Source organism: Camelus dromedarius, chromosome 6, assembly GCF_036321535.1.
Source record: "Camelus dromedarius isolate mCamDro1 chromosome 6, mCamDro1.pat, whole genome shotgun sequence".
Lineage (NCBI taxonomy): Eukaryota > Metazoa > Chordata > Mammalia > Artiodactyla > Camelidae > Camelus > Camelus dromedarius.
In genome coordinates this window covers 68,554,280-68,567,899 of record NC_087441.1, presented here as the reverse complement: position 1 = coordinate 68,567,899, position 13,620 = coordinate 68,554,280, and the positions used below count along the sequence as shown (strand labels likewise).

At 41.7% G+C, this 13,620-nt stretch overlaps 1 protein-coding gene and 1 non-coding gene across 2 annotated transcripts in view; both read right to left on the bottom strand.

Moving 5' to 3' along the window:
* Positions 1-13,620, bottom strand: part of IMPG1 (interphotoreceptor matrix proteoglycan 1) — a 98,942-nt gene that overhangs the window by 21,108 nt on the left and 64,214 nt on the right. Inside the window, exon 13 of the mRNA XM_011000244.3 lies at positions 2,214-2,728. Coding sequence (XP_010998546.3) covers positions 2,214-2,728 — 515 coding nt within the window. The remainder of the gene's footprint in view (positions 1-2,213; positions 2,729-13,620) is intronic.
* On the bottom strand, positions 7,874-7,947 carry TRNAS-AGA (transfer RNA serine (anticodon AGA)). The gene has a single exon. It is a non-coding gene; the product is annotated as a tRNA-Ser (tRNA).

The following is a 13,620-nucleotide window of genomic DNA, read 5'->3' as shown; positions in this document are numbered from 1 at the left end:
AAACACATGTTCCAAACTGAACCCAGGAGGAGACTGACCTATGCCTGGTATGTGGGACATCCACTTGGAAGCAACCAATTTGAAATGAACTATTGAAATAAACCAAAGCTTAAAAAATCAGCTTGTCTGAATTTGACACAACATTGTAAAATGACTATAACTCAATAAAAAAAAATCAGCTTGTCTGTCTGTTCAGGGATGTTTCACACTAACACAAAAGCAGTGCAGTGAGAAGGGCAGAGAACTTGGCTGTCAGGAGACCAGGGGTCCGTCCTGGAGCTAGCTAGCTGTGTGACCTTCAAGCCACTTAGCTACTGTGTCATTCCTCAATGTTCTTACCTGAATTATGAGGGAGAAGAAAAGGTGGTTCCCTAAGGACCTTTTCTAAGCTATAATTTAATAATCTCAAAATTGCACCCCTAGGAATTGTGCTTCACATTCCTGCACCTGCTTCTTATAAGCCCCATCCTTGAGATCACTTTTCAGAAATGTCTGAAACTCAGTGATGTCTGTTCCCAGTCCTGAAAGTGAGCCCCCTCCTTCCCAAACCAACACCCACAAACCGAGAAGACACAGGTGCAGGTTACGACCTGCCAGGCTTGGCCTAGACCTGCTTTTCTTTCGTCCCTGTCCCCACCCCACCAGAATTTTGACTCTGACCCAGACCCACACATTGGTAGCCCCTCGAGTTAGCTTCTCCACTAAGGTTATTGTGAAAATAAAATGCAGGTTTATAAAAAGTACTTATTTTTTCTATCTATTCTCTCCTGTTTTCTCCTACCTACTTTGGGCTCATTCTTTGCATCTTTAACATTGCTTTGGCCTTCGGTGGGAATTCCCTGTCCTCACTGAGTGTGCAGACAACTAGCCACTCCCTTCTCCCAAATCCACTCCCGTCTTCCTCATGGGAAAGAGGCTACCCAGCTAAAGACCACACTTCCCAGCCTCCTGTGCAGCAAGGTGTGGCCATGTGACTGGTTCCCACCAATGGAAGAGATGTGGGCATCTTGGCACCACTTGCTTAGGAAATTGCTTGCCCGGGGCTTCCTCTCTTCCCCTTCTCCCAGATGAAAACAGGGATGTGCCAGGGGCCCAGCTTCGGCCGTGTGAGTGGGCAAACACCCTTGGGCTTGGCAGAATTATAAGATGGAGGGAAATGTGAGTCCCTGGATGACCTTGGAGAGCAGAGCTGTCCCAAAAGTGAAAGAGAAATAAACCCGAATACTATTTAATTTACTATATTCTCAGTCTCCTCATTATGGCAGTCTAGCACGTACCCTAATTAACGCACCTGGGCTCAGTGCCCTGGGACTGTGCCTTGATTGTCCCAATTTTCACTCACCTCACTTAGGGGAGGGAGGAGACAGCACAAAGTCTTCCTCTATAGCTAAGTCTTCCTTTAAAGTTCACATGAAGAATTGATTTTTATGTGCTTTTTCACTTGCACAGTGATTTAACTTACATGAAGCTTACAGATATTATTTGCTGTTATTTTCAAAACTCTTTAATCTTTGAGATAACGCACTGTGTACTTGACTTTAACTGGCCGTGACTGTTTAGAGGGGTTACATAGTCCAGCATTTCTCATTGTGTATTTCTTTTTGTGCACATAGAAACAAAATAAACATGTGAGTTTGGAGGGTGTTTTATAGTCAGAGTTATACGCCATCATGATTAACTTCTCACTCTCTTTATTTGGGGTCAGTGACGGTAAGCCACTTAGCTGTTTTTCAGTTTTACGAGAACTTAAGGGGAACTAAAACAAAGGGTTCTTCCCCGTGAACCTCTCACCCTCATCTGCGGTAGACCTTTCTAGCCTTGAACCCTTTCAGCAGATGGCTGGAAAACAGCATGTGCCATTATAACCCTGGAAAAATCTGCTCATGTTGTTTTTAAACTCCAATTTCAGTACTTGAGTTCCTATGTATTATTCCTGGGAAACCTACATTAGTAGGAACTATAATGAAAAAGTCTTAAAAATGATTGCTCCCATAAGGCTGGGCGGCAGGGTCTGCCTCATGCGTCCAGCACAGAACTCACCTGCCTGTTGGATCTGAATCCATCTCACCACACTAACTGAATGCCGTCGGCAACAGCTAACATACAGGCTTGTTTGTCTCTTCCAACTTGCATTGCTCAAGACAGCCAGTGATTCTATCATAAAATAACAGCACAAAAAGAAAGGAGACACACAGAGTTGTATGTCCACTCACCAGCTGCGTGAACCGTTGCTCCAGAGCCTGGTACTCGAGTGAGCTCTTGTTGAACAGGTCACTGGAGAAGGGCATGTTGGCCACACGCAGACTGAAGAACACCACAAGTTCTCGGCCCCTGGGAGCCATGGTCACAGAGCTGGTGGTGATGTACCGCAAAGCTGGGTCAGGAGTCGTGCTTTCCAAGAAGCCATCTGGGGTGGAAACATACCCACTGAATCCTGGTACCTCTGAGAAGGGAGCGTTAACGAGATCCAGCCCATCTAAGCCTCTGGCTGTATCTTGGCTGCTGTCTTCTGAAGATGTCGGCGAATGTGAAATTTCCAGAGCCAACTGACTGATGGCAGAATAATCATCAGTGGGGATGGTTAGCCGTGGGATTAGTGCTGTCTGGTCAATGGACATCATGTCGGTGGTACTTTGATCAGTCAGAGAGAAGATGCTTGATGCAGTGAAGAAAGATGGAGTTTCTGATAAGGAGGTAGAGGCCACAGCAGGTGGAGACCGGGAACTGTCTGTGGAGGAAGCTCCTGAGACCAATTCATTAGGTCCAAGCATCCCCCAAAGAAGAGAAAGCAAAAGGGAAAATCCAAAGTTAAAATTAATTTTTGAAAAATAGCATTTGAACTGATTCTTTTCATATCATGTTTAAAAAAATTGTTTTGGTATAGAAAGGGCCAGTGGCCTGTGTCCAAACCTGGGGAGACTGAGGGTGGGTCCCTGAACCCATTCTTCTATTCAGGCCCAATAATTCTGGATATGTGAGACTAAAAGAACACCAATTGCCTAGAATTTCTGGAATTCCTGCCCAGCCAGACACAGCACATCTAGGGACCAGGAGGTAAAAACTGACTAGGTCAGCAGATGGTGCCAAACCACAGATGGTACTGGAATAGATCACATCCCAGCTGGAACTCCCAGCCAATTAGCTGTGCAGTTTTGGCCTGGAAATTTTACTAACCTTCCAACCGTACGAGCCTGAATTTTATGCAATTGGGTTTTTTGGGGAATCTCAATTATCACATTTTGGTAGTTTTAGTAATTAAAATTTAAATTATGCTTCTCCAAAATTGGATAACTGAATAACTTGTCAATTTGCAAAATGCTATTGAGAGAATGAAGGTGTGGGTTATGCATACAGTTGGAATTTATATTGACCATATATCTTACTAAATATTGACAATATTTAAAGGTTTTGTCCTTCTTACAGGATTATACCTTGATAATTTCTACCACCACTTTGCATTGCTTTTTTGGATAAATACACATTGAACTACTAAAGTCCACTCCCTTTTTGGTGCAAAATTAAAATCAATAAGGATTTATGAACTAGGAAAGGGGTTATATGAAGCTTTCAGATAAAGAGATTGGTGGGTTATTAAAATAGTCCAATAAACCTAAATCCAGAGGCACTGACAATATTTAAGGCATTAGGTAGATCAAAACAGGGAGCTTTCTGTGATTACTTCAGTGGCATTTTGGCAAATATGTGGGAAAGCTGTGTTGAAATCCAAATGCTAAGCATGATGAATGAACTGTCTGGATGCAGATAGAATCTTTGGACTCTCAGCTAATTTACAAACTGAAATTCCAAGTGATAAACTGCTCTGAAAGGTGGAATCATATTACTTTTATTAGTTTCTTAAAATAAAACCTGCCTGTGGCGAGTTGTAACCAGATTTCAGAGAAGCCCCCTCTCTTCTCTCTGCCTGGGGAGGATGCCTAAGTGTGTCTCCCCATTATTCACTCAACTGTCAGAAACGATGGTTCCTAACACCAAGATATCTCTGGATATACATGTGTAGTTTTGTTCAAATCTCCACTGCCATGGGCCGAATGTTTGCATCCTCCTCAAATCCATAAGTTGAAGTCCCTCATCTCCAATGTGATGCTATTAGGAGGTGGGGTCTCGGGGAGGTAAGGAGGTCATAAGGGTGGAGCCCTCATGAATGGGGTTAGTGCCCTTAGAAACAAGAAGAGACAGGAGAGCCATGACCTCTCTCTGCCACGTGAGGACACAGCAGGAAGGCATCAGTGTGCTCACTAGGAAAAGGGTCCTCACCAGGCACTGAATCAGCTGGCAATTTGACTTTGGATTCCCCAGGCTCCAGAACTGTGAGGAATGAATTTCTGCTGTTTAAGCATCCAGGCTATGATGTTTTGTTACAGCAGCCCAAGCTGACTAAGACATCCATGGGAGGATCTGGGATGAGTAAGTGGAGGGCTTCGAGTACTATCGGTGGTTTGATCTGACTTCCTTGTGCCGTGGGGAAAGGCATTTGAATCTGTGTGCCTGTGATGGGCTCTCTCTGCTCCTCCAGATGATCAGGGGCAGAGAAGAAGCACCAGGGCCAATGTCTTCATTCTGCCCTGGGCCAGCATCTCATTACTCATACTGTTCTCCCGATATAGACTTTAGTCAGACTGAAACCGTCTGCTGCATTATGTCATCAACCGACAAACATGAATTTCTAACTCTTTCCCTTTGTGGCATCTTAGCATTAATCATTCACATTCACAGTAAATCCAACCAAGTTATTTCATGGATACAACAGTTGGCTATTTAAACGTAGGGCTGCTAAATAAAATACAGGATACTCCCATTGGAACATGCTTACACTAAAACATTATTTGTTGTTTATCTGAAATTCAAATTTAACTGGGTATCTTGTATTTTGCTCTGCTGAGTCTAATAACCCCATTTAAGTCTGATTTTAAAAGCCTCCTACTCTCTCTTGGCTTGATACTGAAACTACTAAGGCTACAGTCAATTCCTTCGAAATAAAAATACCATCCAAACTTTACCATCACTTATAAATGTACTTTAAATTATTATGCTTTCATCAGATTCTTATGCAAAAGATGTGGCAGTAACACAGGCGATTCTAGCCTTAAGTTTTTATACTGCAGTGGAGAAGTCAGTCCCTAAAAACCAAAGACGTTTAGTTCATCATGAGGTGTGCAAAACAGACTCAAAATAACTTTACTTAAACAACAAGTTCCTACTATATATAGCACAAGGAAATATAATCAATACCTTGTAATGGCCTATAATAAAAAAGATTATGAAAAAGAATATATATATATATATGCATAACTGAATCACTATACTGTACACCAGAAATTAACATGACATTGTAAGCCAACTATACTTCAATAAAAGAAATTTTTAAAAATCACACCAAGATACCATTACACCATAAAATTAGCAAAAATTAAAATGTGAATATACAATGTAAACACTGAATATTGATTTAGTAATAGTTATCAGTATATTGAGAGGAGATAGTATTGTAAGAAACTTAAATCCCTATTTCCAATAATAAGTCAATAAGTAATATACAAAATATCAAAAGGTATATATATTTTAAAGATATGGCAAGAATAAATGCCAGAAGAAATAGCTCGCTGAGTTAAAACGGTCTGCTTTTGGAAAGTAGTCTGCAGAGTGGGGAGATGTGAGATAGCAAAATGCTGTCTTTGTCAGAATACTTTAATGTGACTTGGCTTTAAAAAAATTAAACTTCTTATTTTGAGACAATTGTATATTCAAATGCAGTTCTAACAGAGAGTAGAGAGTAGAAATGGCAGAGTAAGACACTCCAAAAGTCAAGTTATCCTTCACATTTGAAAGTTCCGAGTAGTAAGGAGCTGTGATACAATGAGAAATATATATTTGTCTGTGACCGCTTCCTGACACAGAGCTCCGAAGTTTCTGACCCTTGGGCAGCAGCTGGAGAAGTACGCAGTCTAACCCATTGCAGGAGAACTTGGGAGCTGTGTGTTTCTGCCTGCCCCCTCGGTGCAGAACCCCTGGGGATAGCCACAGGAAGGGCTTGGTGCCCATTTGAAACTGTCTCTTTTGTCTTCTGTGGTTCTGCTGGCTTTAAGGATGGGCCCAGGAGCAAAGCCAAACATGGTGCAAGAAAGCAAAATTCAGCAAGTGCAATTCTTTGAACCCCAAACTGTGACCATTTGTAGAAACCAAACTGGTGTACCCTGGAAAAGCAAGTCTGGCTTCAGGTGTGAGTCTCCTCCGAGACCAACCGTCAGCAGTTTTGCCTGTGAATGGTGAAGATCAAAGCAAGAGCTATTTTTTGAAATAATGCAAAGATTTTAGCTCAAATTTGGAAAATTGTTTACCTCACAAAAAGTTTTCCTCAGACTGTCATCAAAACCCTGAAGGTATGGTTAATGAGGATTTTCTTAAGTGCAATAAATATGCAACAGTTTAAATGAAAATCAAGTGTATTTAAAAGTCAAACACGCATTTTTTAAGGAGGACCAGAGAATATAGGAGAATATTGATTTTTATGCAGGATTGCTTTTCTACCCGTAGATGAAAGAAACGCAGTGTGGATGGGAAGTTTTGAGGGATGTTGCACTTTCTTTTGGGAAAGTAAGAAGCTGTAAAATCACAGGGGAACTGGATCTAAAACAAACCCTCTCCAATGGCTTGGAAATGCCTGTGTGGGGACATATGCTCCCTGAGGGCAGAGCCGGACCTTCCTTTGAGTGCTCCCTGCACAGAGGACTGCACGAGCCCAGCAGGGACTCAGGTTTGGTCTGTGAATGAGAAGCCGACTATTGGGGGCCAGTCAGTGGTGGCCAGTCAGTGGCCTGTGGCAACATCCAGAGGATGCCGAGAATGCGGGTTAGACAAGGGATGCTGGCCATGTCCTGTGTGGGCCTGGAAGACAGTGAGATCTGCTCAGAGAGTTCCTCAGGTGTCTTGAAAAAGTTGATGTGGTTTAGTTTGTGTAGGAATAACTGTGAAAGACTGAGAAATGGGTTTACAAGAATTCTGGATGTTTTTAAAGGGAATTCTGAGTCTCTACTAGCAGATTTTTTGGGGGGGTAATCTAATTTTAGAGAGTTTTGTGCTTTTGTCTTTGACTGGGCTCTTTTACAACTACATAAGCCACAGGACACTGAAGGTAACGCAGTAATTCTAGTCCATGGAGATGCAAGCGAAGTTGGTCTGATGGGGAGGCCATTGGTTCCCTTCCCCTGGAAGAGAGGATTCCAAACATTGTATGTTATTGCTGGGTAGATTTTGACCCGCTTTGCATCAATTTGCACATTTGTGTCAGCATTCCTGATTGCCTATATCAAGGGTTGGCAAACTTTTCCTGAAAAGGGCCAAATAGTAAAAACGTTAGGCAGTATAGTTCACATGTCTTGATTGCAACCACCCAGCTATGCGGCCGTAAGCTCTAACACAGTCAGAGTCAATCAAGGGGCAGGCTGTGTTCCAGGAAAACTTACTTCTGGGTACTGACACTGAAGTTCAGAGTATCTTCACATGTCACAGAATATTATAACCCTTTTGAGTTTTTTCAGCCATTTAGAGAGGTAAAAACCAGACCTAACTTGCAAGCTGTATGGAAACAAGTGGTAGGCTGGGTGAGGCCCACGGCTGCCGTCTGTGGCTCTCTGGCCTGTGTCCTGCCTGTCTTTAGAACTTCTTCTGAACCAACTTTAACATCTTATTTGTTCCTTCATTAACAAATGAGTTAAATAAAATCTTTGCTGTGAGTTCCTTTTATTTTTGTATTTGTTTATTTTTATGTATTTACTCTTTTTAAAAAATCTTTTTTTGTTGTTTTAAAAAATTTTGAGGGGGGAGGTAATTAGGTTTACTCACTTATTTATTTTAATGGAGGTACTGGGGATTGAACCCAGGGCCTTGTGCATTCTAGGTACACACTCTACCACTGAGCTATACCCTTCCTCCTGTTCATTTTATATTTGGATGAGAGTCATGCTTGTACTTGCCTCCACAACCCCCAATTTCCACCCTTGACCCAGTCAGTCTTCTGCCCCCACCTCCTCCTCCTGTAGGCTCTGCTCCGAACCTCTCCTATGCCCTTGTGTTGGATGAGTGCCTAGACACAAAAGCAATCTTTTACACCAAAAAAAAAAAAAAAAGTTACTTTAAAAAAATTACTCTTTACCATTCCAAAGACAGTTAATGGAATTCGACTGAGGTATTTGGAGAACATGAATCAAAAGGCTGAGAGACTCTGTCCTGAGTGAATATTAGAAACCGGGGATGCTTTCAGAGCAGTATCAGTATCCGGGCCCTTCTGCAACGGAGTGGAGTTAGACAGTTAGACAGTTAGACCCTGGGGAGGGGGCCCCTGCACTGGTCTGTCTGAAACTCTTTCCAGGGGATTCTACAGTGCAGTCAGGATTGAGAACCAGTACATTTGAGGAAGTGGCATTTAAAAAAATTATTTGATACAACAAAGGCAAGTTGCTCCTTTAAGACATACAGCATGCAATAAATAATGGATAGAACTCCTGTGATGTTAATAACATATAATATTCTTGTAGTTTAAAGCATAATAGAAAGACCCAATTCTATGAAAGAGTTGATAAGATTATGAATTGATTTAATCAAGCTCTTCTCAAGGTTTTACTAACTGTTTGGAAATTGGCAAATTAGGATTTATGGCCAAAGACTTAAATATAAATTTTACTTATTGAAACCTCACACCATTCCGTAAAGAATCCGAGATGGACAAAGACCTAACAGTGCTGGTAACAACCTGTGAAGTGTTGTGACTTTCCACTCTACCCCACAGAGCTCTTAGCTCCTCCGATAGGAAAACGCAAACTCTGTTTTTAAGCAGGGACTTTAAGTTTTCCAAGTCTCAAAGTTTGGGGTGACGTCATGGTGCACTCACTAAGTGTGATGGCTCAGCTATGAAATACCAAGTCATTTTATACTTGTCTGACGTTTTATACCACGCCAAGTATTTCTACATAGTTTATGCAAAATGATCCTCAAAGGTTTTAATAAATATTATAAAAGTTAATTACATTGCATATATATCTGTAACTTATTTCCCCTACCAAACCAAACTCTTTTATTTGAGTCAACATCAGTTACTCAAATACTCCATAGATGCAAGCTTTCTTTGGCCTTCTGTCTTGGTTCTCTCTCCTGCCTCCGCTTTGTGTGTTGTCTGTCTGCTTCCCTCTCTCCCAAATCTCTGACATTCACAGGCCGGGCATCTCGTGGGCTGCATTCAAGATTCTGCAATTTAGTTCTTTCTCTCATCTTTCCTTTTAATGAGTCCCAGTTCACTGCTGGTGTATTTTGTTACTGCTTTCTCTTCTTTGTGCTCATTCTGTATTTCATTAATGTCTATTAACCCCTCTTTGAGAAGGGCAAGCTAGATACGGTTATCCTACTTACAGGTAAAGAATCCGAAGATGAGGAAACTTAAAACCTATTCAGAATTAATTTAAGACAGGCTCACTGAAGTTCCATTTTCCTAACATGGCCATTTCATTTCCATAAAACCCCCCCAAAAGTTGTTGATGCTTGCCTCTCTGCCAGGGCTTCATTCATTCACTCATGTGCGCATACTTGCATTGGCTCAGCTGCAATTACTCAGTATCTACCCACTGCCAGTACTCACAAGGCACTGAGGCAGCAGCAACGAACAAGATGAATACATTGGCTGCCTCAGTGCTTACAGTCGCTGAAAATATGGCAATAGCTCCAATTGACTGAGCACCTCCTATGTATTTGTTATTGTACCTAAAGGTTACGTCCAAGTTATAAGGCGCTATCATCCCCACTGTGCAGATAAAGAAATTGAGATGACGGATGAGAAAACTCTTAATGCAATAGCAGTGATGGATACTTAATAAGGTTGGCATTGGGGCAACATACCCATGGTCTCAAGGAGCAAGTGGTAGGTTAACGGGGTGCTGGATCTAATATATGTCAAGAGAAGCTGGATGGAAAAGGGGTGGGGCGTGGAGACATCCAGTAAAGTGGCTTTTTGTGAATTATACGCTACTTACAACACAGAACAATGACCCTGCCAATCAGGTGCATGCAGGTTTACTAACACGTGATACGAAACAAAAGGTCAGCTTTTCACTTTTCAATAATGAATCTCTAAACTACTTAAATCCTATTTTCCAGGTAGTTTAACTATCTTCAAGGCGACATGCAGGTCTACTGACAATGCCATCCCCCTCCCCCTCCCCGTTTTGTTCAGGGGGAGTCCAGACACTGTGATTTGAGTGGCTGTTAAGCAAGGGATCCAAGAGACCTTCTTTCAATGAAAACACAGACTTTGGAAATTTCAAGATAAGGGAAATTACATCAGCTACATTCTAACAATTATGTCTGACAATTTAGCAACATTCTTGTTTATACTCCTCATAAAATCTCACAGTAAAAGAGTAATCACATTTGTTAGCAGTAAATGTTTTCCCAGGAGAGCAGCTCACCCTGTTCAGCCCCAGGCCTCCTTGATGAGGCTCTTGCTGAAATTAATGGAAAAGTGGGAAGACCGAAGAGGCAGAGCACTTGTAAGAGGAAAAAGCAGGTTGAATCCGGTATGAGAAATGGGACTCTGATTCCACATGGTATTGGGGGGTTAGCTACTCAGATTCCCACCTGAAGAGGAGATCTCACCAAACGTCCGCCTGTACGTCAAGCAAGGTTGTTCCAGGCACAATCACACACTTAGGGAATGGTGAATTTTTAAAAAGAGGTACCGCAGAATTACCAAATTTGAAGGGGAAACTGGGTTCATGAATAATAAAAAGGGGACAAAATATATTCGCTATGTATCACAGGTTAACTCATCCTGGTTTAATGTTATATATTGAAAGAGCAGGAAACTAAGTAACAAAACGGCTTTGCTAAAGCTGTTTGCTAACTTGTTCTGATGCAAAATTCTTGCAACTTGTTTTTCTCTTTTCTTTGACAGCCCCTCATCTCTATTTCACTTGCTTAGCTGCTTTTTACACTCTCCACTCCGCATACATTCTCTACCAGGAATAGCTTATCCTTTAACCCAGGAGCTGTGTTCCAGGAAGGTGGCCATAGGCTGATAGCCTCAGAAGAATGAACAGACCCCCCGGAGTGTCTAAGTGATGCTGGGTGGACGCGTCAAGACTAAGGATACAGCACCCCAGAAAAACAGCCTGTTTCTTGTCGTCTTTCTGTTCTGCACAGCTTTTCTACGAAACCTCAGGACACCAGCCCCAAAATGGACTCAGAATCTCTAGGGCATCAGCCTGCTGTGACTCCCCTCTGCCTGGCTAACAATAAGCTGCTTTGTTCTGAGACTCCCCAAACTCTGTCTCTGAATCTGAAATTGTTTTGCAGAGCACAGAGGCTGTTTTTTTCCTGGCAACAATATCAAACCTTAAGAAACATTTTTCCAGAAAAATTTAAACATGAGTCTCAAGGTATAACAGGAAGAGAAAACAGTGTGTGCAAAGGCGCAGAGATGGGCGGGAGCAGGGCACCCGCAAGACGGGGAGCACGCGTGACGTGGACCGTGGCTGGATGTGAATGGAGGGAGAAGAAGGGGTCTTGGGTGATGTCTACGTTTCCAGAACTTTCACTGATGGAGGTTGTACTCACCAAGACAGGGAACACAGGAGGTGAAGCCTCGGTGTTTCTCATTTATAATCTAAAACGGAGAGAAGAGCTATCCTGTGCATCTTTGAGCAAGGGTCAGCAATATATCAATTCCATCAAAGAGCATAAAAGAGCTTTGACGTGTTACAGCCCACATGTAAGTTACAGTTAGAGCCATTACTGCGGAGCGAAGCTTTCCTAAGATGCCCTGCCTGCCCCTCCCCAGCCGTGCCAGAGTCCCCGGGGAGTTTGTGAGAAATGCAAATTTGCCCCACTTCGCACCTACTGAATCAGAAACTCTGGGGGAAGGGCCCAGCAATCTGTGTTTTAACAAGCCCTCCAGGGATTCTGATTCAGGGGACAGTTATGAGAACACTGGCAGAGGAGAGGTTCTACAATTTATTATGGGAAATACAGGGACCTAAGCACAGTGATGCAGCCCAGCCTGGGTCTGCCCTTGAGAAAGATATAAAACAACACTGTTCTTCTGTGTCAGTCCTCCTAGTTCCTACTTCATCCACAGGTGCCTCTTTATGATAATTTTCTGGTAAAGACTTTGGTTAAGAAGAGCTACATGAACAGTTACGTGTAATACCAAAATCTGTGAAGTCCAAATAAGGGAACTTTACAATTAATTTATTAAAGACAAGGAAATCCAACTTTAGGCAGTAGCTTTTTACTCTGAAGAGTAAGAAATCCGTAACATGATTATATTGACGTTCCTTTAGAAACGTTCTTCCATTCGACATTTAAAATATTGTTTTTTTATATTGATGAATGTCATTTTGGGGAAAAAATGACATTTCTGCCATATATCTATAGAACTTGTTAAAAAGCAAATACATGTTAAAAAGTATGTTTGAATTTCCAGGATGTTGTCAACTCAAGCCGGTTAACGTCTTTCTTTGCTTACTTCCTAATGGAATATAAGTTCCCCCCAGGAAGAGAACTGGCATGAGGGGTTTTTGCCAAATTACCATTGAAGAAGATATTTGTATTTCAGCCCCTTAAAACAATCACTTCCTGCCTCAGTGCATTCTGTAAGCTGGTTCTTTAAATACATATTTTGAAGACATTACTAAAGAATATCACATTTTTATCAGCTAGGGGGAATCATTACGTGTAAAGAAGGAAAGAATGCAAGAGACTGGTTCTAAATTTCTGTTTTTAAAAGACAGTTTAGATGCAAGAACTTCTGGGGAAATATTTTAATAGCTCCAGTTAGGGCTATTTCAAACTCAAATTTCTAAGCATTACTCATCCTTAAGTGATCCATAAAGAGCACTTAAATTGCCTTTAGCGTGTTAGATGCCTGGTTAATTTCATGCCCCTGGTATTGACAACTGTACTTAAAATATGATATTTCATCTGCTTTTATTTTACAATGGATTTTTGAACAATTTGCAAGATTTATTAAGAGTAATGAACTATATTTGAAGAAATCAGAACCTAATCATATATTAACATTAAGCCGTAAAAAAATTCAACTCTATAGGAGGTTGTAGGGGGTGGGGGTGGGGAAGGATTTACAGCATCCTGCAAAGGCTGAATGCAGAGGGAATGTAACATTAACAACAGAATCTGAATAACTCAGGCAACACTTCATTATTTATTATCTGAATAAAGAAAATGTATTCAAACTCTCCTCACCTGCAGTGAGGAATGCCTGAATCATGAATATCTTTTTGGGCAAATCATCCCTTTCTACTTTTAATTTAACACTTCATGGTTTGAAGATAAAGTGTTGCACTGAGGAGGTTCACATTTTGCATCTATGACTCTGTATGAACCGTGGCACTTTATGACTCCCGCGGCCACCAAGAGAAATGCTGGGCGCCTCCCCTGATGGAAAATCCAGGGACATCATCATTATCATTAACATCCATCCATCTTCCATCACTCAGCCATCCATCCCTTTATCCATCCATTCATCCAGAGAGTGTCCCTGGAGAGGAAAACAAGATAATGCTAAGAGCTGATGTCAAAAGATGGAGTGAGATTGCT